This window comes from Natator depressus, chromosome 5, assembly GCF_965152275.1.
Source record: "Natator depressus isolate rNatDep1 chromosome 5, rNatDep2.hap1, whole genome shotgun sequence".
Classification (NCBI taxonomy): Eukaryota; Metazoa; Chordata; order Testudines; family Cheloniidae; genus Natator; species Natator depressus.
In genome coordinates, this window is record NC_134238.1 from 49733275 (window position 1) to 49760475 (window position 27201).

The following is a 27201-nucleotide window of genomic DNA, read 5'->3' on the forward strand; positions in this document are numbered from 1 at the left end:
TCTGTATAGTTTTGGAACTGTTAAAAATAATGTAATGAAGAAAGCACACACGATCAGGTTATGGCCCTTACAGAAGATAAATCATATGTTGTACAGACTAAGCTAAAAATTAGGTAAGGGTCTCATTTATATTATATATATATATATTAAAAAAAAATAGAGCAGAGCAACAGCTCTGCTCTAGTGAAGGTTAAGACCAGCTTTCTAAATGCTCTAATCCGTATAGTTAATCAGATTGCCTTGAAATTTGGTGTGCCTCATGGGGAAGGAGGGTACAGACAGTGATCCAAATTTGGGGCCATTTGAATGACGGATTCCCAAGATACAGCCCCTAGAGGGGAAAAAAAAACAGCTTTTCTTAAAGTTGACAGGTTCTGGCAACATTTTTTGCTCACATACAGAGACCAAACCAGGGCTCAGATCATCACATCAAGATCTCAGATGCTTAACGGTTACCCCAACAGAGTGCATGGCACCCACCATCCCTTTGGGGAAAATCAAATTAAAACATTTTTTGAAACAGAGTTTGCTTCTCCAGTTAGGCACATTAAGGGCTTGTCTTCATGTACAGCAGTACAGCTGCACCACTAAGGGGTTTTTGTGAAGACACTATTGCACCAACAAAAGAACTTATCTCATCAGCCTAATTAATCCACCTGCCCAAAAGACAGTAGCTATGTCAGCAGAAGAAGCCCTCCCACTGACATAGTGCTGTCTACATGCGGGGGGTTAGCTGGGTATTAACTACGTTGCTCAATGGTGTGGATTTTTCACACCCCTGAGTGGTGTACTTATACTGACATAGGTCTGTAGTGTAGACCTGGCTGAAGGTTTATGCACCCAATGGATTACACTGAGAATATACAGAGTGAAGTGCTAACTGCCAATAAAACTCTCTCTATGTCACAGGACCTGAATGGCTTCAAGGACACATTAGGGTTACCAATTCTGAGCAACACTCTAGTCCCGGTGAGCTCAAATCCAACCTAGGGCAGAAATCTGAAGTTTAAAAAAAAGAAAAAAAAAGAAACGCAGACATATTGCTCCCGTCTGCCTCTGTCAAAGGGGAATTTTTATTCTGGGGGAAATGTAAGTCCCTCTCCCTACCTTGCTATGTGAGCTGGGATCTAAGGGTTCCTGCCCCTCCATGGTCTCTGAGCCCAGCTCTCTGTCCCCATATGTGCGCCAAAATCAGGAAACCCCAGCCCATCTACAGGGGTCTAACTTCCCTTTCCTGCTCCCCTCCCCATGTGAGTATGGTTCTGGAGGGCCCTTGCCTTTCTGGGGGTGTGAGCCCCTCTCCCTCCCCCAGGTGAGCCACGATCCTGCCCTCTGGGTGGGGAGCTTAGAACAGGCACGCTTGGGTCATGCACCAAGAACACATTGCTGAGACTGGGTGAGGAGCAAGGAGCTAAGAATGGGTATCAGAAACTCTCCAGCATTTGATGGAGGGGAGCACTCACTGACATGAAAGGAGCAGTTCACATGTCTCAGAGCTATTGTTTCAGGCTGTACTCATCTCCATTTGGTATTCTCTTTCATCTGAGAACATCTCATTGAGACAAATGGACCACTGAACACCTCTGAAGCTGCTATGCTGCTGATAGATGCAGAGAGGCTCTCCCTTTCAGTCTCCTCCTAATTTCATACAATATTATAATGGAGCACCAGCTCTGCCCTCACTATGGTTGGGAAGTCCTTCCTGTTAAAAGGATGACTCTTCTTAGCGCTCTAAAATACGTGTGCTTACACAGATTGTCTTAAAATTTGCTATGCCTCATTGTACTGTAGGGTTAGCGATCCACATGTGGGGTCATTGAGCAAGGTGTTTCCAAAATTCAGTCACAAGGGGGAAAAAATAGTATTTCATTGAGTTCACAGATTCTAGCAACTCTGAAGTTTGAAACGTACCCTGGGCAGAAATCTGAGAATGAACTATGAACAACTGTGAAAAATCTACCTCTGTCCAGGTGTGGGGGGGTAGGTTGTTGGTGTTTTGGTTTGGGGTGAGGTGGGAAGTTAGAAATGCAATCTGAATACAGCAGAATATTCAGAAGATGCTGCAATTATTTTTAAAAGAAAACAAATGACACATGCAAATGTTCACGAGGAGGGGAGAGGTGATTAGGGCTTCAAAAGAGGTTTGGGTCTGCAGCGAGAAATGGGGGTATTATGGAGATGGGATAAGTGGGAATGGGTGTTTGGGCAAGGAAGAGTGCTTAGGGGACTCAGGTGAAAGGAAAGGGGTAGCACAGGAAGTTGGGGGTTTAGGAATGGGGGGGCTGTCAGCTCTGAATTCTTCCCTTCTGTATGTGCACTGGGATCTGGGAGAGCGCGATCCCTCTGCAGGGGTCTGAGCACTTCTCCCTGACAACTGTGTGCTCTGGGATCTTAGGGGCCCTACTAACCTTGGGATGGCCATACATAGCCCATGAAACTTGAACATTTACTCATGATGCTGCTGTGGATTTTTTAAAAACTGTTATTTTCTCAGGACCTTGCTCATATCACTATGACAGCTCATCCAAACTGCTCCAATTCACTCCTTCACCATTCAGTACACTACACCTCACACAGTTAATGCAGCCATAGTGAATGCAGATAATTCTCAATAACTATTGCCAGCTCCAGAGGGCAAAGTAGAGGTTGCATGGGCATTTACCTTAACTCTTTATTTTCCCGGTTTTCAGAAGTCTGAGTTGTGCTGAATTTGATGTTCTGGAAGGTCACCGGTTACTGGGCAACCGTAACTCTGTGTTAATTAAGTTTTCTGCCATTTAACAGGAGAATATGAGTTGGACAAGTCTGATGATAGAAGTGGCTGAGAGTTACCACCAAGTTTCATGGGAGGACTCTGAACACTATCATTCCATTGTTCTGAACATGTTCTCTATTTGGTGATTGGAGGTTGATAAACTTACTCTTATAGTGCCAGATGCAATGGCAGAAATAATAAGGGGAAAGAGAGAAAAAGTACTCCCTTGCTTTCTTGTTGATAGGAAAGCTTTTGCAATACTAATCACCAGAGAATACTGAAGGTATAAAAGGGTAATGAGGTCTTTAAAGCTGCAGAGAGCTGTAGAAAATAAACGTCACCACAAAATGGTCTTATTTATTGCAATCCTTAAAGTTCAAAGTATTCTCCATTACACGCAGCTCACCTTTGTGCCTTGTTTCATGCCACCTAGGACCCAAGCCAAATCTTTTCCCTCTTTCAACTTTCTCCCAAAAGCTTTCTCTTTCCCTCAGTCTTCCTGCACTAACTTCCTCACCAGTTCTGTGAGGATTTCACCAAAAGAGACCAGGATATATGATTACTATTGCCCTTCTTCCCCCCAAAATAGAAATTCAGTTTGGCCTTGTCACCTGTTTCTTTAAAGAATCCAGAATCCCTTATTTAAGTAAGACAGAACTTGGCCAATAGCCACCTTCTCACCTAAAGAGCCTCTCTGTTCCCTGATCCTTGTGTCAAAGCACTGACATATTCAGAACATTGTACTGAAGTAACACTTTTGTTTTTTAAAAAAGGAACAAAAATACATTGTACCGAGATTCTAAAGAAGATATAAGGATGTATATTATATATTAATTTTATTAGTTAGTTTCTTTCAGGAGTTACCAAGAAGAAGTATGAAAAGCAAACCTATTATAAGTCAACAAATTGGGTACCAGAATGAGAAATAAGAGTACATTAGAAATTTTTACTGGAACTAAATTCTTATCAGTCACTAGAAAAATTATGATTAACTGTAACATTTCAATTTAAAGGTTTAGAATTTCATCTAACAATGACTTTTTAAAGCATTTGTATTGACTTTCCTGTAACAGCTGGAGGTTTCAGAATTTATTACTTCAACTGTGACATATCCATACAGCTTTGATTGCTCTTCTTGTAACTATACTTTCCTGTTGCCATGTCTGCCTCTTATCTGAATCTGTTATGGTAACACCACCTTTTATAAAACAAAGTAAATTACTTTCAAAGTCTATCAAGGAATTTTGGTCATTTCATTTTCACATCAGATACCCACACAGACACATCCATTAGTTATTACAAAAAAAGACCATTTTTCCCCTTGGAAATTCTGATCCAATAGTTGAGTTCTCAGTAACAATGTTCAATTAAAATTTGAAGAGAGACTCAATAACACATTAAACTTGCCTTTTTTGCTGACTCGGAGAAGAGAACTCCATTGTTTCCAATAATTCCTACTGGGTAACCAAATAGTCTAGCAAATCCTGAACAGGGAAAAAAGAAAAACAACAAAAAGTTACAAATTTTCAGGTACATTGAGTTCACTATAAAAAATGCAGAGCCAATACTATTTTCTTGATGCAATGATGTGTCTCTTGAGGAAAGAAAACCTTTTATTATTAAACAATTTTAAAGCTCAGCACAATGGGTGAGCCAAACAAAATTATCCCACCTGTAAAACTGGGAGAAATATTTACAGAATAATTTTTTAAAAAAATATATGTTCTAAATACCTGTGATTAACGTATCCCCATATAAGGCTTTGAATTCATCAAATTTACTTCCATCTACAATTCTAGCAATAACCTTAAGGGGGGGAAAGAAGAAGAAAATTAGGTTCCCCTCCTTATTTTAGTTTGCACTAAAATTTGTTTAGAAAGACAGGGTGCACTTCGACATTTAACTTGTCATCAAGCATTCAAGGGATTTTAAAATAACTTCATTCCATTTAGACGATGTCAAGCATCCTGATTTATGTATTTATTTTGACGGTAGACGAAAGTTAGGCTGGGGGGGAAAGAACCCTTGTACCTTATAAGTTATGCTTTACCTCTATTTTCATCAAAAGAGGGTCTATTTTAAAGGAGATTTAAAGATTGAAAACATCAGGTCACAAACTTTACACACCTTCAAAACTGAATCTTAAGCAAGTTCTTCTGTTTACTCCCATGTCAGACAGAAAAACTGTTTTTTCCAGGCATATTAACCACAAATGGGTACACTCACTATACATTTCAAAGATAGAAAAAGCTACACACATGCATTTGCCATTCTCTTTGAAGGTACATGCATATGAAGCTTTGCTTATGTTTGGGACCTGTCATACAACAATGGATAATCAGTTTTAAAATGACCAAGATTTGGTTTTGTGACTAAGCATATGAGCATAACCAGCAAGACACATGGCAAAAGAAATGTCAACTTTAAAGAATAGGAAATCGGAGTATTCAAGTACTTCAGTGTTCCTGTAATGAAAGTGAGACTTCATGTCGCCTGGTAAAGTATTTAAGGGAGGTTTCAAGCCAGGACTCTTAACTACAAACCAAATACTGGTCTTGCAGGCAAAGTTTGAGTAAATAGGCTTTGCACATGGAACCATATGCAGGGGGGCTTGGAGAGAATGCAGTCCTCTTCCCCAGCCCATAAACAGTATGTGAACTGATTGTGCAGCTATTACTGAGGCCTTAGGGCCCTCTAAGAGCATGCTGCGATCAGTAGATGTGCACAGTAGTGCTACATATTGTGGAGCAGCGCTCTGCAGGGTGAGACCCCTTTGTGTGGCTGGGAGAGCTAAACTATTTCTGTTATGTTTGAGGCCTCCAGAATCCTTAAATCAGGACAGAATTCTTTATATCTAGCTCTACAGAATTAGCAAAAAAAGAATGCTAAAATACTGTATCCAAGCAGTGGCCACGTGGTGTAGAAGATCTGCAAACCTATTATTTAACTGTAGTCTTGGCAACCTTTTAAAAATACTTTTAAACTCTAACCTTTGTTAATCGTTTTTTCAAGAGAATAATAGAAAAGTATTAAATTTTTAACAATGCATTGACATTTTACTGGGCTTACCAAAACAAGAACATTTAAAACATTAGAAGATCCTACAATAATGGAAGATTCATCAAGCCCAACAGCTGTATTCTGAAGACAAATGTTGAGGAATAAATGAAGCATGCCTTCCTGCAAGGAAACTGAGTGCAAAAAGTATTTTGTGTGTGTATTTTGCAGCTACATTTTTACCCATACCTCTTTGACATCAAAGGTTCTTTTAAGCTGATCCCCAACTATTCCATATAATTCATCAGCAGGATATAAAGGCTCTTCTGATGGTTCTATAGTCACCTGTAGCAATTTAATAAAGCTATTAAAATGACAAAGAAATTATTTCACATCATGATAAGCCAAAACAGCCTAATTAATTTCCCAACTACCCTGTTCATAGCTCCCCTTTCACCACTCATGCTCAGATCACTTTACTGGCTTCGAACCTTGTTTTGCATCAAGTTCAAGCCCCTTACACTGACGGGTCTGAACAGCATCACTCCTCTCCTTCTTTCTGTCCCTAACTCCTACTACTGCACATGTCACCTCTCCCATGCTCTACACTGACAATTCCTCCCACTTCACCAAAACTTTTGCATCTTTCTCCCTTTTGCATATCTGCACCCTGTCCCCACCTAGATACCAGGGTAATTGGCACATTAGAAACTGAAAAAGATTTTTTCCAGGCCATTACTTATGTTTACATACCCTCTCCTCCTTCAGCCAGTGTACTCTATCTCCTCAGTCTGACCCTCTGACCTAAGCCAATTCCTCCACTACAAGCCATTCACCCTTTACATCAAACCTACCCTATTATTTTAAAATCAACAAGACGCATGATGAACCTGAATTATTAATGATTTGAGTGCACCCCCTCCCTCTCCACTTCCTTTGTTCATTACTGTCTAAAACCCAGTTTCAAGGAGGTATTTCAGCATGTACCTGACTTGAAGCATGAGGAGGTCCCACTGACGTCAATGGGACCAACTGGTCATATGCTTAAAATTAAGTATGTTGTGGAATTGGGCCTACCTTAATTTAGAGCACATTTCTGAAACAATTACCCCCAAACCTCTGCTTACTCCTGCATGTAGTCCCATCAGTTTCACTGGGACTGCATATAGGAGCACATACTTGCAAGATTAGACCTTTAGCTCTTTGGGACAGGAACCATGTCTTTTTTCAATGTCAAAAATGTATTTAATGTCAAACATACCAATGCACATACAAATAATAAGGAAAAACTAGAAAAACAAGGTGGGTAAGATAATATCTCTCACTTTGAGCTACACGGAGCTCTTCTTCAGCTCTGTGTTATTCAAAAGCTTCACTCACCAACAGAAGTTGGTCCAATAAAAGATATTACCTCACCCATGTCTCTCATATATCCTGGGCCGAACACGGCTATGACACAGCAAAAAAAGGAAAAATTATACATTTTAATTTAGAAAATGCATTATGTTAAAAAAAAAATCACATATATACTTACATCTACTTTCTTTTGGTAATTTAAACTCCTCACAACTTTCCTAGCTAGATGAAGTGCATGATTGTCATCCAAAGCATAGTGATCAGTTACACCAGACTTTCTGTACAGATGTAAATATATATATATATATATATTTATAATGTATGTAATATACACCACACATACACAAAAAACTGGTAAAAATGAGAGTTTTTAAAATACTTTGGCCAATATTTTAAAAATTAGATGCCTAAAACCAGGCTCCCAAATCCATATTTAGGAAGTTAACTTAACATAGAGTTTCAATTTTTTTTACATTTGTAAAGAGACCACAAAGTTGGCAGACATCATATTTGCACTTCTCTTTTCTTGTATATTTTTGCACCATCCATGTAGTTCCTTACATCAGTTTAAAATACAAAGTGTTTCAATATTTAAAATAAAATCTATTTGAGCAGCCCAATATTTATGAATAAGTGAACAATAAAAAACAATGCATGTTGAAGAATGAAGAACTATTAGGGAAGAAAAATTTCAATACTAAACTTCTAAAATATGAGTTAAAATAGTGAATGAAAATAACTGAAATCATGGGAGAAATTTGACAGCGATTTTAAAATATCATTAATTACCTTAACAATAACACTTCAATCACCAGTAAACTGAAGTACAAACGGAGCTTATTTATTCATTGTATTACAAAGGAATGCTTACATTTTGCTTTTTTTCCCTTCCCATTCTGAGAACGTGAAAGTATATAGTTATTTCAATTTTGATAGTATAGACTCTTTACAAATGTTCCTTTTATCACTGGACATTTTGATTTAGCGTACAGTAAGCTACAGTTGACCATAAAGGAAAGAATCCTAGAAGGTATAAGATGTATGACCTTTTCCATGATTTAATAACCTAATAACATAAAACACAGAATGCACAATAGAAATATACCTATAATGGACATGTTATTGCAGTTGATATATAATAACAAAAACTTTATTCCAACATATGATACCCACACTGCCATACTTACAACAACAGAATGAGTCTGTCATACAAGTTCTTATAATACTACCAATTCAATAATCTCAAAAATGACAAAATAAAAAATACCAAGTCTTAAATTAAAAAAAAAAGTCTTGAATAGCCAATGATAAAGTATTACCAGTAAAATACAACACTACAAAGTCTGGGAATCTGAGGTCAAACATAGTATTTAGAGACTTCCTAGAATTTCCTTAGTTATTGCACAGGGACACCATTTTCAGTACAATTTCCACTACTATCGTTGGATGGGGGCTGCGGGCATTAAATGTGTACATTTAAATAACTGGACTGGTAAATTATGGAAGTGGGTTGTCTTTCTCTGAAAAAATGGTTACTCACCTTCTAGTAACTGTTGCTCTTTGAGATGTGTTGTTCATGTCCATTTCAATCAGGTGTGCGCACCCACATATGCACAGTAGCCGGACAATTTTTCCCATAGCAGCCTCCATCGGGTCAGCCGGGGCGCCCCCTGGAGTTGCACCTTCATGGCACTCAATATAGAGCCCTGCCAACCCGCCACCCCCTCAGTTCCTTCTTGCCAGCTACTCTGACAGAGGGTGGGTATTCAAATGGACATGAATAATACATCTCCAAGATAAACAGTTACGAGATGGCAAGTAACAGTTTTTTTCTTCTTCAATGCTTGTTCACGTCCATTCCAATCAGGTGACTCACAAGCCCAAGTTCAGGTGGGGTCAGAGCCGTCTACTGACTGGAGCACTGCTCTTCCAAAGGCTGCATCGTCTCTGGCCTGCTGGGTGATCGCATAGTGCATGGTGAAAGTGTGTATGGAGGCCCACGTTGCTGCTCTGTAGATTTCCTGGGTGGGAACCTGCGCCAGGAACACAGTTGAAGAGGCCTGAGCCCTGGTGGAGTGTGCAGTGATCGGAGGAGCAGGCATCTTCACCAGGTTGTAGCACTCACGGATGCAGGACATGATCCATGATGAGATGCGTTGAGAGGAGACAGGAAGACCTTTCATTCTGTCTACCACTGCCATAAATAACTGGACAGACTTTCAGAATGGCTTCTTTCTCTCAATGTAGCGCTCTGCAGACATCTAATGAGTGAAGCCTTTGCTCCCTGCCGCTGGAGTGTGGCTTAGGATAGAACACTGGGAGGAAGATGTCCTGGTTGATGTGAAACTGGGAGACAACCTTTGGGAGGAACGCTGAGTAAGGCCTGAGCTGAACCTTGTCTTTATGGAACCCGTGTAAGGGGGCTCTGATGTCAGTGCCTTGAGCTCAGACACCCTTCTGGCTGAGGTTATCACTATGAGAAACAGTACCTTGTACGAGAGATAGAGCAGGGAGCATGTTGCCAAAGGTTCAAAGGATGGTCCCATGAGTCTGGAAAGGACCAGATTGAGATCCCAAGCCAGGACAGGCTGTCGGACATGCGGGTATAGCCTGTCAAGACCTTTAAGAAAGCGGCTGATCGTAGGGTTAGCAAAGACTGAGCGGCCGTCTGTGCCTGGGTGGAAGGCAGAGATGGTGGCCAAGTGAACCCTTACTGACGACATGGACAAGATAGTCTAATATAAATGGCACAGAGGCGAGTGTCGGGGACAAACGGTGCTGCGCCAACCAGATTGAAAATCTCTTCCACTTGGCAAAGTAGATGGCTCTCATGGACGGTTTCCTACTGCCAAGGAGGACTTGTCTAACCTGATCCGAGCAAGAAAGCTCCACTGGATTCAGCCATGGAGCTTCCACGCAGTGAGGTGCAGCAACTTGAGGTTAGCGTGTTGGAGACAGCCATGATCCTAAATTAGTAAATCCGGGAAGAGCAGCATGGTGATTGGAGCTTCCACGGACATTTCCAGGAATGATGTGTACCAGTGCTGGTGGGGCCAGGCTGGAGCTATCAATATCACCAAAGCTTGTTGTCAGGGTTCCCTCCCCACTCTGAAATCTAGGGTACAGATGTGGGGACCCGCATGAAAGACCCCCTAAGCTTATTTCTACCAGCTTAAGTTAAAAACTTCCCCAAGGCACAAATCCCTCCTTGTCCTTGGATGAGTACTGCTGCCACCACCAAGTGAGTAAGACAAAGATTCAGGAAAAGGACCACTTGGAGTTCCTGTTTCCCCAAAATATTCCCCCAAGCCTCTTCCCCCCCTTTCCTGGGGAGGCTTGAGAATAGGTAAACAAGGTGAGCACAGATCAGACTCTTGGGTTTTTAGGACACTAAACAACAGTCAGATTCTTAAAAAACAGAACTTTATTATAAAGAAAAAAAAGTAAATGAAGCACCTCTGTAAAATCAGGATGGAAGGTAATTTTACAGGGTAATAAGACTTAAAACACAGAGGATTCCCCCCTAGACAAAACTTCAAAGTTACAAAAAACAGGGATAAACCTCCCTCTTAGCACAGGGAAAATTCACAAGCTAAAACAAAAGACAAATCCAATGCATTCCTTGCTATGACTTACTATTTCTGTAATATTAGATGTATCATTTCAGTAGGAGCTGGATTATTTCCTTAGTCTCTCTCTTTGTCTCCGGAGACAATACTCAAAACACAAAAACAAAACAAAAACCTTCCCCCACAGATCTGAAAGTATCTTCTCCCCTTATTGGTCCTTTTGGTCAGGTGCCAACCAGGTTATCTGAGCTTCTTAACCCTTTACAGGTAAAGGAGGGATTTTATGTTACCCTTAACTGTATGTTTAGGACACTTGTTTCCTCTGTATCTTGAGGAGCATCTTGTGAATGAGAGGGATAGGCGGAAACGCGTACAGGGGACAGCCTCCCTATGGGAGGAGGAACGCATCCACAATGGAAGCCGGGATGTGATTCAGGAAGGAGCAAAACTGCTGGCACTTCCTGTTGCGTAGCTTGACTAACAGGTCTATCTGGGGAAAGCCCCACTGATGGAAAACTGAGGTCACAATGTCCGGGTGAAGGAACCACTCGTGGCCGTGGAACAACCTGCTGAGATAGTCTGCCAACTCATTCTGCACTCCAGGGTGCTACGATGCTTGCAGATGTATTGAGTGCTCTATGAAGAAGTCCCACAACATGAGAGCTTCCCAGCACAGGGGAGAGGAACACACACCCCTGTTTGTTGATATTAGAACATCGCCGTGGTGTTGTCTGTCATAACTGACACACATCTCCCTATCAAGTGGTCTCAGAAAGTCTGGCATGCAAGGCATACTGCTCTGAGCTCTCTGACATCGATGTGGAGAGCAAGTTCTGCCTGAGACCAAAGGCCTTGTATTCTGAGGTCTTCCAAATGTACTCCCCAGCCCAAGGCTGACGCATCTGTCACTAGCAAGAGGGACGGCTGAGGGCTGGTGAAGGGGACCCCTGCACATACTATCTGTGGGTCGAGCCATCACAGGAGGGAGTCAAGTACCATGCGAGGCAGGATTACGATCCTGTCCAAGCTGTCCCGGACTGGCTGATACACTAACGTTAGCCAAGACTGAAGAGGTCAAAGTCCGAGTCTGGCATGCTGTACTACGTAGGTACAAGAAGCGATGTGTCCCACGATTTTCAGGCAATTTCTTGCTGTGCTGGAGGGGAACCGGCTGAGACCTCGTATGATGTCACCAAGGGACCGAAACCTTGCTTCCGGGAGGCTTGAGTCGAGTCCAGTACTGCCCCTATAAATTCTATCCTCTGAACCGGGGACAGCGTTGATTTCCCCTCGTTCAGAAGAAGGCCCAATTCATCGAACATAGCCCCTATGAAGTCGACTTGTGCTTCCACTTGAGACCTGGAGTGGCCCTTGATGAGCCAGTCGCCACGGTACAGGAACACCTGCACCTGCTGTCTGCACAGGAACGCAGCCACAAATGCCATGCACTTAGTAAAAACATGAGGCGCTGCTGACAGGCTGAATGGGAGGACTGTGAACTGGTAGTGGGTGTTTACCACACACCTGTGGTATTTTCTGTGGGACAGTTATTGCTATATGAAAGTCCACGTCTTTCAAGTCGAGGGCGGCATACCAGTCTCCTGGATCCAATGAAGGGATGATGGAGGCCAAAGAGACCACGTGGAACTTGAGCTTCTTTATAAATTTGTTGAGTTCTTGCAGGTCTAGTATGGGCCTGAGCCCTTGGCTTTCCGTATTAGGAAATACCGAGAATAGAAACGCCTGCCCTTCCGCTCCTGAGGAACCTTTTCCACTGCTCCTAGTGAAAGGAGTGAGTGCACCTCCTATACAAGGAGTTGCTCATCAGAAGGGTCCCTGAAGAGGGACGGGTAAGAGGAGTGGAAGGGCGGGAGGGCACAGAATCGGATGGAGTATCCCCTTTCCACCTTGCAGCGCACCCAGGAGTCCAAAGTCCTATGGGACCATGCACAGTAGAAAGGGGACAGTCGGGAGGAAAAGGTAGATCCAGTTTTTGTTCAAGTGCATCATCCTCGACCACACCTTTAAAAGGCTAGTTTGGGGCCAGAAGATGGTTTGGGTTGGCCAGAGCCCTGGCCTGAGGATGGGTGTGGCCTTTTTCTGCCATTCCTAGTCCTCCTCTGGGAGCCGTCCTGTTGGTAGAACCGTGGAGGAGGTTGAGGCCTGAAAGGTTTCCGCTGCGTGGCAAGAGTGTGTAGGCCCAAGGATTTGAGGGTGGCTCTAGAGTCTTTTAGGCTGTGTAGCCTTTTATCTGTCTTCTCCGAAAACAGAGTCACACCCTCAAAGGGGAGGTCCTGTATGGTCTGCTGAACCTCGTACAGGAGACCTGAGACCTGGATCCAGGAGCCCCTTCTCATGACCACCTCTGTAGCCATGACTCTCGTCATGGAGGGAAGCTCAAGAGATCAGTTTGCCCTCCTCAACCAAGGCCGAAAACTTGGCACGGGAGTTAGAGGGAGCAGCTCAGCAAATTTTGCCATTGCAATAGAGGTATTAAAAGAGTACTGACTGACAGTGGCCTATTGGTTGGAAATATGGAGCTGCAATCCACCCATGGAATAGACCTTCCTCCTGAAAAAGGTAGAGTTTTTTAGCCTCCCTGTTTTTAGGGGAGGGGCCTTGAAAACCTTGACATTCACGCTGGTTAGCAGCGTCCACAACAAGCGAATCAGGTTGCGGGTGGGAATAAAGATGTTCACAACCCTTAGACGGCACAAAATACCGTTGTTCATTGCACTTGGCAGTGGGTGGCAATGAGGCTGGGGTCTGCCACAGGGTTTTGCTGGTGTCCACAATAGTTTTTATGAGCAGTAGGGCAATACGGGAAGGTCCAGAGAGCGCGAGGATATTCATCATGGGATCGGAGTCCTCTGTTACTTCCTCTGCCTTGATGCCCAAACCCTGGGTCACCTGGTGCAGCAAGTGCTGCAACACCCGATTGTCCTCAAGTGCCGGGGCTATCGCGGTACCAGCCAGCATCTCGTCTGGTGACGACGAGGAGGAAGCCCCAAATAATGGCAGCTGCTCCCTGCCAGCGGCACCCAATGGATCCCGTGACTCTTGGGGGTCCTGTGCAGGAGCAGACACGGATGGTGCCGTGCTTGGTGATGGGGCTGTCAGCATAGAACTCGGGGTCGCTGTCAGTACTGCTGGTGGCGTCAGAGCCACTGTCGAGGCCAGTGCTGATGTCAGTGTCGAAGCTACAGCTGGTGTCGAAGCCACAGCTGGTGCCAAAGCCGGCGACGGTGCCACAGTCAATGGTGTCAACGTTGGTGGCAGTGGTTCAGTGGCTGGTTGCTCAGCCGGTGGGATAAAGGTGGCCGAAGCCGCCACTGAGTGGGACCCTTGGCTCCTTCCCTGGCTCTGGTGAAAGGCCCAGGAAGTCCAGAAGGGCCACAGAGGGGTTCTGCCACTGCGGTGGCCACGGCGCCAGGTAAGCCTGCCTGTCCCACCGCGACCTGGACCTGCTGCTCCTGCTCTTATCCGAACGGTAGGTGTCTGACTCCAACTCTGAGGTCTCCAAAAACGAACACCACGGAGGAGCCATGCTTCGGGCCACCGAGCGGCGGGAGCTCAGGGACCGACGGGATTCTCTCTCCACAGGTGTCGGTGCTGGAGGGTGCCACGGAGGAGGAGAGTGCCAGGATATCATCGCCGGCTTCCCTCTGGATTGCACCTGGGGTCGCGGTGGTGCAGACGGGGATGGAGCCACCTCTGTGCTAGGGGGCGAGAATGGCGCTGTGACATGCAGCAAGTCTTGAGCTGCTTAAAAAGCCACCGGTGTCAAGGGGAGCGGCAGCTGCTGGCCAGTAGAGTCTGGCGATCACGATGGGCCCAGACTCAACTGCTTCACCTGGGCAGGAGTCAACTCGGCCCTGTCCGGGGACCTAGTGTTGTGGTCCAACTGGGGTCTCACAGCTGTTGGCTCCTTAGACTTAGCAGGGGGAGAATGCTCTCTCTCCAGCTTCTTCTTCTTCTGTGACACCGGCGACTAAGACTGGTGCCTGGCCGACTGGCCACGAGAGGAGCTGTGCTGGTGCCGAGTGTCTCAAAAGGAGTCCTTTTTCAGCACCAGTTCCCGGGATGACAGTGCCAGGGCACTCCCCGCCGATGTGCTGTGTGTGGTGCCCCCCGACCCAGGGTGTGAGTGGGGGCAAAGAGCTGTCTCCATTAGGAGAATCTTAAGCCGCTGTTGTCTTTCTTTAATAGTTCTGGGACGGAACTCGCGGCAGATCCTACACCGGTCCTTTTGGTGACCTTCCCTTAGGCACCTTAGACAAGAAGTGTGGGGGTCACTCTTTGGCATGCACTTAGCGCAGACCTCACAGGTTTTGAAACCCAGGGACCGCGGCATACCTCAGTTCCGGGGAGTCGGAAGGTGGGGAACCCCCAACTAACTCTAACTAACTACTATACAACTAACTAGAGAGAACTATACACAAAAAACAGAGATAAAGGCACTTGCTAAGCAAGGGCTATGGGACATTCCAGCTAACTGTCACTGGCAGTAAAAAGGAACTGAGGGGTTGGTGGGTGGGCAGGGCTCTATATTGAGCACCATGAAGGCGCAACTCCAGGGGGTGCCCAGGCCAACCTCACGGAGGCTGCTATGGGAAAAATCTTCCAGCTACCATGCACATGCACACACCTGACCAGAATGGACATGAACAAACACTCGAAGAAGAATAATTAGTTACTGGTCATTGCTAGACAAGGATACTAAATTAGGTGGACCAACCTGCTTTAGAAAAATCTTTTGATGAGTTCATTTTTAGCCCCACTAAAAACTAAAGGGGGTATGTGGAAAATGACAAACCCCAGGGGGTTTTGTTTGTTTTACCGGCAGTGAAGATCAGCACCTCCAAGATCCTCTGCTGATACCTCCTCACCAGTTGCAGCTTTAACCTATAGTATATAAACAGCAGAATCAGGGAAAGAGTTTGCACTTACTTCACATGAATGTTTAGGAAAGTTTAGTAATAAAAAGAGTTCCTCTCCAAATGTTTCTTCGCTAATTAGACTCAGTCCTGTTTCTGCAATATTTTCCTGCTATAGTATTTAAAATGTGCTAAGATGATCTTTTTTAAATTACCCAAATTTCATGGAATTCATACCTTCATTATTCAGCATTTACTTTTAAGTTCTATATCCACAAAGCTCTTTCCTATACTAATGTGTGTGGGTATATGTGTTACCTGACCATTATTTTTTAGATTAAAACCATCACCTAATGCATACCTTGTAAAAGTTATTACTCATCAATAGATTATTAGTGTAAACCATTTTTAATCTAGCTACAGGTATTCTGCTCTTTTTCACAAAGCTAATGTTAATGTCAAATGGGATGCTGTGCTGTATCCATAAATGTTCCAAGTGAGAACCACAAATGCAAGGCTTGGACTCAATTCCTTGAATATACCAATGCCAAAATTAAATAATTCCTTTTTCAAATGGAATGTCATTAGACAAACCATTTCCCTACTTGCACATGGTACTAGCTTATACATTTTCTGATTCAAAATCTACTCTAATATTCAGTTATTTTCTTGACAAACTCTTTTACAAATGTTAAATGTTTAATTTAGTTATTCTATTTAGGAGAGCTGGCTGTATTTCAAGGAATCCCTGTTGAGGTTACAGGGACAAACCATCCCGATGAGTCGAAAGAATAGTAAATATGGCAGGTGACCAGCTTGGCTTAATGGTGAAATCCTAGCAGATCTTAAACATAAAAAAGAAGCTCACAAGAAGTGGAAGGTTGGACATATGACCAGGGAAGAGCATAAAAATATTCCTCGGGCATGTAGGAATGAAATCAGGAGGGCCAAATCGCACTTGGAGCTGCAGCTAGCAAGAGATGTCAAGAGTAACAAGAAGGGTTTCTTCAGGTATGTTGGCAACAAGAAGAAAGCCAAGGAAAGTGTGGGCCCCTTACTGAATGAGGGAGGCAACCTAGTGACAGAGGATGTGGAAAAAGCTAACGTGCTCAATACTTTTTTTGCCTCTGTCTTCACTAACAAGGACAGCTCCCAGACTGCTGCGCTGGGCATCACAACATGGGGAGTAGATGGCCAGCCCTCTGTGGAGAAAGAGGTGGTTAGGGACTATCTAGAAAAGCTGGACGTGCACAAGTCCATGGGGCCGGACGAGTTGCATCCGAGAGTGCTAAAGGAATTGGCGGATGTGATTGCAGAGCCATTGGCCATTATCTTTGAAAACTCGTGGCGAACGGGGGAAGTCCCAGATGACTGGAAAAAGGCTAATCTTTAAAAAAGGGAAGAAGGAGGATCCTGGGAACTACAGGCCAGTCAGCCTCACCTCAGTCCCCGGAAAAATCATGGAGCAGGTCCTCAAGGAATCAATCCTGAAGCACTTACACGAGAGGAAAGTCATCAGGAACAGTCAGCATGGATTCACCAAGGGAAGGTCATGCCTGACTAATCTAATCGCCTTCTATGATGAGATTACTGATTCTGTGGATGAAGGGAAAGCAGTGGATGTATTGTTTCTTGACTTTAGCAAAGCTTTTGACACAGTCTCCCACAGTATTCTTGTCAGCAAGTTAAAGAAGTATGGGCTGGATGAATGGACTATAAGGTGGGTAGAAAGTTGGCTAGATTGTCGGGCTCAACGGGTAGTGATCAATGGCTCCATGTCTAGTTGGCAGCCGGTGGCAAGTGGAGTGCCCCAGGGGTCGGTCCTGGGGCCGGTTTTGTTCAATATCTTTATAAATGATCTGGAGGATGGTGTGGATTGCACTCTCAGCAAATTTGCGGATGATACTAAACTGGAAGGAGTGGCAGATACGTTGGAGGGCAGAGATAGGATACAGAGGGACCTGGACAATTTGGAGGATTGGGCCAAAAGAAACCTGATGAGGTTCAATAAGGATAAGTGCAGGGTCCTGCACTTAGGATGGAAGAACCCAATGCACAGCTACAGACTAGGGACCGAATGGCTAGGCAGCAGTTCTGCGGAAAAGGACCTAGGGGTTACAGTGGACGAGAAGCTGGATATGAGTCAGCAGTGTGCCCTTGTTGCCAAGAAGGCCAATGGCATTTTGGGATGTATAAGTAGGGGCATAGAGAGCAGATCGAGGGACGTGATCGTTCCCCTCTATTCGATATTGGTGAGGCCTCATCTGGAGTACTGTGTCCAGTTTTGGGCCCCACACTACAAGAAGGATGTGGATAAATTGGAGAGAGTCCAGCGAAGGGCAACAAAAATGATTAGGGGTCTGGAACACATGACTTATGAGGAGAGGCTGAGGGAACTGGGATTGTTTAGTCTGCAGAAGAGAAGAATGAGGGGGGATTTGATAGCTGCTTTCAACTACCTGAGAGGTGGTTCCAAAGAGGATGGTTCTAGACTATTCTCAGTGGTAGAAGATGACAGGACAAGGAGTAATGGTCTCAAGTTGCAGGGGGGGAGGTTTAGGTTGGATATTAGGAAAAACTTTCTCACTAGGAGGGTGGTGAAACACTGGAATGCGTTACCTAGGGAGGTGGTGGAATCTCCTTCCTTAGAAGTTTTTAAGGTCAGGCTTGACAAAGCCCTGGCTGGGATGATTTAATTGGGGATTGGTCCTGCTTTGAGCAGGGGGTTGGACTAGATGACCTCCTGAGGTCCCTTCCAACCCTGATATTCTATGATTCTATTATTAACTGTAAAACAATCTAAATCCACCTGTGCATTACTGAGTCTTGTCTCACACCCACAAAATAATTTAACAAGAAACCTTTTCTAAAAAGAGCACTTTTATAAAAGAAAATTATTGGAATTAAGGGTGATCCTCCTAAAAAAAACAAGACGGTGTGAAGTAACTTGGGTTTGTCAAAAGGACTTGACAGAGTAATTTAGGAGTGACAGAATTTCTACCTATAATAAAGCAATGTAATCTCATGTTTTTTGCATTAATTACTGTTGAAACACATCTATTGATGTACCTTTCCAAAATAATAATTAGCATAAATGCTTTATAAATAAAGATTTCTCCAAAGCTGAAAAAAACACTGTGTAGCTCAAAGGAACAGGGATGTAGGTGGCAGAGCAGACAGGGAGAGAAAAATATCACCATTCTCATATCACTTTTTGAATTTCAAATTCTGAATTTAATCCAAGAATCTGATTAACTAAATTAAAAAACATTTACTTGCAATATGAAAATACTCATAAAATTATTAAATTTTGACTTATTCATTAACAGGGATAATACTTTCATATCTGAATCCCTGCATATATAAAATACACACATTCATCATATATTGCTTCTGTGTGTAGTATTTCACATCCAGTGACAAAGTGCTAAGAAGTGGAGCCTGATTATAATTCCAGTGATTGTATCAATGAGTTTTGAAAATGGGTTGGAAAACAACTATAACTACTACTGTGGTACTGGAATTATGACATTTATCAGGAAAAAAAATTATGTTAAGCTACTGTGAACACTGATGAAAGTTCTGAAAATGTATGCAAGGAATCGGGTATCATATGTTATTACAGATATAAAAAGTCAGAAGGATGCTTATACTGAAGCCAGCCACCTGCAACAATCTGGTCAGTTGTCCCTGTCTCTGAAATGGCTAAGAGTTTCTCTGCTACTGAGGTGACAACCAATGAAACCTTGCTAAAGGGCCATTATGCTACAGCTGATGGCCAGTCTGATTAGGCAAGAAACAGACCACACTGGTCTGGTTATTAATCCAGATAAAACTAAGCCCCTGGCAATTACCATCAAACAGCCTCCAGCTCCAGAACACAACCAGCTCAGTATTAACCTGTCTAGATGGAACATCAAGCAGGTGGCAACTATCAAATACTTGGAAAGCATTATAGACAGTGCTAGAGGATACTCAAAAGATGTTGACATTCATGTAGCAGCAGCTGCTGCCACGTTTTGATCCCTTCAGCAACCTCTAGAGGGATGTCATGACATCAAGTGTGCTACAAAGCTGCAGATTTATATAACCACAGTTATACCAACTTCATTGCACAGCAGTAAAATGCGAGTGCTGTGGAAGGCTGAAGAGCTAAAGATTGATGTTTTGGATTCTTGTCATCCTCGTCAGCTGCTACATATTAAGTGGCAGGACAAGGCTAACAATGAGGATATTCGTAGCTGAACCCAGCAGTCACTTTTATCAGCACTGGTTTTGTTTTTTTACCAGTTTTCTTGGTAAGGACATATTAAGATGGAAGACCAAGTTTACCCAAGAATGCTGCTTCGTGGCCAGCAATCATGTGGCCACCAAAAAATCTGGTGGTGTAATAAGATTGCCAATGATGGACGTAAAGTGAGTATCCATCCAGGCCACCTTCAGAGTCTACGTAGAGATCCATCTAGGTGGTGCTCAATCTGCAAGGATTGAGATTTGCCAAGAGACAAATTTATATAGAGAGATTTCTTCATCTTTGGAAACTTCATTTTTATAAAACAAGTATCCTGAATGTTGTCAAAAAGTATTTTGGTAGAAATTCCTCCAAAGTAATTGCTAGAAAAACTATGAGCGTGAGATATATGCACATTCCTCATGCATGTGGTGGTGATGCATGTGATAAATTACAGACCCATATGACAGATTTTACTTTGCACCTATTTCCATAATTTATCACATGGCTCTGGTATGATGATAATTATGTGCCTATAAGCATATCATTGGACCTCTGCCCATTCATTCATCTGTGCCTGGATCATCACCAATATTCCAGATGTCTGAGCATTTATTTTAAAAATCAACCTGCTTAAGAAACTTTTCTTTCTCCAAAAGTGGAATTTTCTCTCTACAATTATACTGGCCCAAGATGGATAAAATACTGCCTTGGACATGCGACTAGTTTATGGTCAAATATCTCATGTCCCTCCTATGGCTAAAAATAGGAACTTTATACTACATTGCATCCACTAGGATGTGAAATACTCTGTAATACATTAACTGTTACTAGGGACTGTGCGATCACACAAAAGAAAACCCACGTTTTCCACCTTTGTTCCAGAAATGTAAGTGCCCACCACTGTAATGTCGTCACATCACTTCTTTGTGTGTTTTACATAAAATGAGTTTTTAGTACTTGTAAAACAGGCCCACCTGACAATCTTAGAGAGTAAAGACCTCTACTGAACTACTAAACAGGTCAGGAAGAGTACAGGCAGCACTGAAAATTTTCTCACACTGCCCAATAATTGGGGAAGGGAGGAACCTGTTCCGGATAAGCTACATTTTCAGGAGAAAGAATAATTCAATTTCTGTGACCATTCAATACTTGGTTTCTCTGCTGAATTCCTATCAGCAGTCATGGTATTCTTCTGATTATGTGACTGTCTAGATATCCATGAGGAACTTTGCCAGATTACACCTAACCACATAAAAGGTGTGATGTTATCTAATTAAAATATAATCATGGAAACCATTGTTGCTACCACTGTTGTATAATTGCAACGAATCTTATACAAAGTATAACACATGGCCAGAAGGCGTTAAACAGCTTGCAGGCTAACTAACCCAAAGCCAACCAGTAGAGACATGTTAGAAATGGTAATTAGGATCATTCTATGGTAGATAGGCTAGAACTTTGAAAAGCAAACCTATATTGTTAGAAGTGATACTAATTGTGTACTCATAAATGTTAGCCATGTAAACAGACAGCTCCTGTCTGTCACTATAGCTGTTGATTCAGAGATCAAAAGGGAATGTTAACATTTAGATGAATCTTGGGTGCAATAATGTCATTGTTTATATGTCTCTCTGAAGTCTGTGATAGACTGCCAAATGGATAAATTGCCCTATGTTAATTTGTATAACTAATGGTGGTGTTGGGAAACAGAAGGTTACATTAAAAGCCTATTGTTTACCCAGGACTGTATGGTCAAGTGAATGCTAGAACAATGTATAAAAAACCCTTGGGTAAGTGTGTATTTGGGTAAGATCTGGAATATTCATTAACCTGGAAGGTAATTTGTCTGATCCCTTGGGTTTGGTAGAACTTTTTTATACAATGAAGATTTTCATTAATCCTCATCATATCTGACTTGGGTGTCTAGATGGAGGCCTGAGGCTGGGTTACTTTAAGGGAACTGTGCTGTTGGCTTCTGGGTAACCAGTGAGATAATAAAGAAGCTGTTTTGTGCTGGCTTGGTAAATCTAAGTATTGGAATATCCACGAGCTTTGGGGATTGTCTGCCCCTTTCTTTGCAGTCCACCCAAATTGAGTGACCTCAGCTGGCTCCCCGGGGAATCCAGTCACAAAAGGTAAAGGCATTCTGGCCAAATACCAACTCCTGGGCTATTCATTACTCTAATTATGTTAAAATAAAATATGTAAATATTTGTAAATACATTTAGACTCAATGTTAGCCCACAACAAGTCACAACTTCAAAAAAAATGCCAGTTAGATCTTTGGCTCATGATTGCCTATTGAACCAAAATGTCCAGTAATAAATGCTTATTCTCAGTGCCTAAACTCAGATCATTAGAGGTATTTTCAGTACTAAATCCATCTTTATTGTTTATTTTGCAATATACAAAAAGTTATTTTTCTCACATTCAAGTTTTTTAGATAAAATCCTCTTGAAAGGTCAGATCCAGGTTCTCTGTAATGTAACTGTTAAATATTTGCCAACCACAAATGCCAAGACCTCTTGTCTAGCCTCAGTCCTAGTTATCTCTCACATATACAAAACTCAGGGAAGAGAACCCAAATAACCTCTGATTTTGTTCAATTTTTTATATATACTACATAAAATAAGAGCTGCTCAAGAAGCTTGCAGCATGCTGAATCATATGAAATAAAGTATCAACACACGCTGCAAATCAAACAGTTCCCTGATCCACCTTATTGCATTTTCACTATTGCCTCTGGAGATTAAGAGCCTTTTGGCATGATTACAAGTATGTATTTCCCCAACTTTAAATGTCATCTACAAAGCAACAAAATGGGTTTGTGCCTTTTTCGTGTCTTTATGTTGACGGTAGCCTGAAAAGTTTGGAGAAGGGAAATTAGTTCCTTCCTACTGTGTTTTTCCTGGAAAACACTGTGGATGATTGGAGAAGCAGGAGGTTTATAACATCAGAGAAGATATGCAAATGAAACCTGATTGTTAGCAGTGAGAAGTTATGTTATGTTTATAAAGAACTGAGGAAACAACATAAAAAAAACCCCCAAGTACTAGGGGAAAAGCTGTCTTGTTAAATATTCAACAGTTCCATCCCTACCTTTAGAGGCTAACGAAGCTCCCTATTCACAACTCTCAATCATCCAAGAAATCCTCCAGCAAACAGAGAGAAGATCAGACTTGACTTCTTGATATATCCAAGATAGAACAAGAGAAAAGCCTTTAAAAAAATCCAAAACCTTTCAGTCCTTAATATACCAGAAAGCAGCAAACAATGGCTGCAACCCATTTTACCTTTTATTTAAAGTTCACTGTCTACAGACATACACCCTCTCATTTTTATACTGTTTTTCTTGCAATGTCAGCTCAGAGTCTGGCATATTTATTTTGATTTATAAACATCCAGAAGAGCTCATCAAAACCTCTATGCACTTTCACAATAAATTATAACAAACATAAAAAATGTAAAGAACTTAAATAAAAAAAAACCCACTAATTTCACAGTATACCTACAATCACCCCCTCCCAAAGTTCCAGAAAAAGAAAGATGGGACACAGGAAGCATTTGTTGGGTACTAAATTATGTCTAAATATCTATTCCAGACCCCAGAACTAACAGATTCAGCTTAACTTCAATGGGAACTGCCGGATGCTCATAGGATTTGAAAGGCCACTTATTTAGGTGGGTACATAAGGATTTAATAGGCTAACTCTGGGCCCCTATGTTTAAAATTCTTGACCTCAGTATCTTGTAATATATCTGATAAATCTAAACATTTTATGGGAAAGTTAGTTTAATATTATAATGGTACTTTTCATAAACACAACCTTCTGTTACATCTCATTGGAATTTCATATTATTGGACTCAAATGAACATTATGACAAAAAGGGAAAATTCTGTTTTACCTGTGAATTTTCGTTCTAGGACCCACCATATCAGACAGTCTTCACAAATGGGCATTCCCCATCACCATGGCTTCTGGGGGTTCATCAGATCTTTGCTCCGAGCCTGGGCTGAGGACCACCCGCTCAGAAAGAGCCCTCTAGAATGATACATTCCAGAGCTAAAAAACACTATTTAAAAGTGCTATTCAACTCCAACCATTTGCAGCAAAGCCTTAACATGAAATTTAGGGATTTCCTGTATGAACATCCTGTTCCCTTTCAAACTACTTAACAAGCGAGTAATAGCCAGAAGAAAACTCTCAACATAATACAGTCCTCCAAGGGAAAGTCCGACTGTCTGACATGGAGAGTCCTCAAATGAAAATTCATAGGGGTAAGACAGAATTTTCCCCTTCTCAGTGTTCTGCATGTCAGACAGTCTTCACAGGGGGGATACAGAAAGCAGTATATCATCCTTAGAGAAGAAAGGTGGATTCAATTTACCTATGTAGGACTGAAATATCCTTAAGAGTTATTGGGGCACCCTGTTCCATAACATTCTTCTACTAAACAGTGAAACAGCAGAGGTGAGGATGGCGACTCTATAATATTTGAGCAAGTGTAGATGGAAGGCCCTCTTCTAGCCTGACAGCTCTCCTCCTAAGATGTGTATGATCTATTTCCCACAAAATCACTGCTCTTTTCACAAGTGCATAGTAATGAGAACAGTTGGACCAGAGGCTTTGAATGGTGCAGCTATATATACACCTTTATTCTCCTGAAGGCTCTTTTCACATCTAAATTAAGTACTCTACTTCCTTTGGATGTTTGGATTCATCCAGAAGGACAATATTGCCACTTCCTATTACATGAGGAAGATTGTGGTGACGTTGGGGATGGACACCTGGCTAGTTCATAAAATGTTTGATAGAATATGTAACTGAAGTTTCACTGACAGCACACCAAGCTCTGACACCTCACTAGACAAGGAGGTAGAGAGTAGGGAACATACTTTCAGCGAGAATAGGAGCTACCAGCTATGAAACTGAAAAGTGGTTTTACTGGTACACAGATTGAGATTATGACAAGAATCTGCACATTGCCAGAGGACTAATAAGAAATCTGTTATGTGATGGATGGATTTCTTACAGTGCAATGTCCCTGCAATTGATGACTTATCTTTCCAAGAAGTGTTAGCCTTAAGCCCCATGGTCAGGCTATCTTGTAAAAACACTAGAACGTCCTTTGCTTCAGCTGACTTAGCCTTGATGTGTGTTCCTTGTAACACTCATCTAAACCTCAAGTGATATATAGACATCACCTGTGAATTACTTCTGAGATGCTAGGAGGATGTTTATCACCTTCTTAGAATGTGTGACTGTAGTTCCTTCCATTCAGCTTCCCAGCTGATGTTAGGCAGCACTGGATTTTGGTTCAGGAAAAATCCCTGTATCACATTTGGGGTGCAATCTAGACCAGTAAGGGGTTGTGTCAGCACCTGTTCTGCAACCTGGGGTGCCTCGCCTGCAACCTGGGGTGCTGCTTGAGCTCCTCACAAACAGCCGAACGGCATGCAGGTCATACCCTGAGTGTCTGATATAGCTGCCTGCCAGCAACACTGACCTTAGCAGCCTTGGTTACTACAACATACACCTAGTCCTGAATTGTCCCCCAAAACGTGTCTTCTGCATTGTCCAGGTCCCTTCCTGGACAGTCCTGATATGGTAGGTCCATTGCTCCTGTAAGAGAACAATATTCAACAGTTTGCTACTTTAAAGGGAATGACCCAAACAATTCAGTTTGAATGCAAAACTGGATTAGTTTGATTAAAGAATAAAACAAGTTTATTTAACTACAAAGAGATAGATTGTAAGTGACTACAAGTACAAGGCATTAAAGTCAGAAATGGTTACAAGACCAAATGCTTTCTCGTGCTAAAAAACTTAAACTCGACTTGGGTCAAGATCAAATCCTTACCACATGCTCACAGAAACAGGGCTGACCAAATTTCAGGTCAGGATCTCTCCCAAAGTCAAATGGCTACTTCCTTTGTCTTCTTAGCTGAAAAAGGAAGGAGGGAGAGATACCTTGAGGTGGTTTTGCCCCTCAGTTTATAGTCCAAGCACCTTTTAAAATGCATTTTCCTGAGGGTTACCTCTAGGTAAAGTTCATTCCCGCTGTGAGGTTGGAGACATGGAGTCTCATGGTGAAAGAGATTCCATGCTGTTTGCTAAAATGTAGATCAATCTGTTCCTGTCCCTCTTCTTCTTTGTCAAAAAATGATCACTTGACAGATGACTGTTCATCAACTTTGATGACTCCTGACTAGAGCCGTCAGCTTGTTCTTTCTCTTTGAGAAACAGGTTTATCCATTATGGTAACCACATTTCAGTCATAATTTCATCTTATGTTCATAACTTTACATATAATGTTGCTACATACATGTCACCATATTACTAACCAATGAGTTATTACTTTTCAAGTGATACCTCACAAGGCATATTTTGTAGAAAGATTATTACAATAATGTGCAGGGTGTGAATACAGGGTGCATGTGTTCACACTTTGTTGCACTGTGTTTTGTGTGTGTCCATAGGCTTCCAGCCTGGCCTGTGGTGCACAAAGGCTAGATGGTCTAGATTGCAATCACTCAGTTCTATGTGTGTCTTGCTGAGCCAGCCTGACTTTCCTTCTTTGCACAGACTCCTGAGGGACAGAGTGAGAGCTTCTGCCCAGAACATGAACAAGGCTAGTACTATAAGCAATTGTGAATGTTTTCTGTCTTCTTTCAGTTATATACACATCACATTTCTGGAGAAATATCTACCAGAAATAGAGTAGTCAATCTGAGGGTCCATCACATGCAACATATTATACTCCATGTCTCCTTCTATTATACCCTCCCAAAGACATACAGGAGTCACAATATGTTCCCCTATATGGGTTCTAGTATCTATGCTGATGAACAGGCTTCTCTGGATTTGACATCAGGTAATGTTAAATATTAAGAATGATTTCACCAAGAGATTCTAATATTGGATCTGGACCAAGATCTTTATATACTGATTTGCTATAATTGGGGTCTGGAAGCAAAGCAAGAATTATGCCAGGTACTGATTCATAGATAGATTCATAGATATTCAGGTCAGAGGGACCATTATGATCATCCAGTCTGACCTCCTGCACAACGCAGGCCACAGAATTTCACCCACCACTCCTACATTGAGACATGAGACCAACTATCCCAAGAATCAGAGTAGCAGCCGTGTTAGTCTGAATGAAGTTAAGATTTTATCTTCAGAGAGATGTGCTAATGTTTGGCAAATCAGACACCATCTTCTTCTTTTTCTCTTTTTAAATAACGATGGTCATGGACAACAACTGAGATGCTGGAGTTTTATGAAGGCTGTAATTGGTCCCTCCACTTGTTCGTTCAAAGCCACCTTTTTGAAGGTTTTTAAGTGATGACTGCTGGGCTCTGCACAATGTAACGAGAAGGTTGTCAGATAAGGTTAGACTTTCACTTGA

General features: G+C 42.3%; 1 protein-coding gene and 1 long non-coding RNA gene across 2 annotated transcripts in view; both read right to left on the reverse strand.

Annotated features, from left to right (window-relative positions):
• MCCC2 (methylcrotonyl-CoA carboxylase subunit 2) overlaps positions 1–27201 on the reverse strand; it is a 98404-nt gene that overhangs the window by 24500 nt on the left and 46703 nt on the right. The window contains exons 8-12 of the mRNA XM_074953988.1: positions 15518–15582; positions 7287–7386; positions 6002–6097; positions 4489–4561; positions 4163–4239 (exon numbers count right to left, since the gene is read on the reverse strand). Coding sequence (XP_074810089.1) covers positions 4163–4239; positions 4489–4561; positions 6002–6097; positions 7287–7386; positions 15518–15582 — 411 coding nt within the window. The remainder of the gene's footprint in view (positions 1–4162; positions 4240–4488; positions 4562–6001; positions 6098–7286; positions 7387–15517; positions 15583–27201) is intronic.
• On the reverse strand, positions 22957–25667 carry LOC141988154 (uncharacterized). Its single transcript, XR_012639676.1, has 3 exons — positions 25651–25667; positions 25297–25412; positions 22957–22974 (listed from the first exon to the last, which is right to left on the reverse strand). It is a non-coding gene; the product is annotated as an uncharacterized LOC141988154 (long non-coding RNA).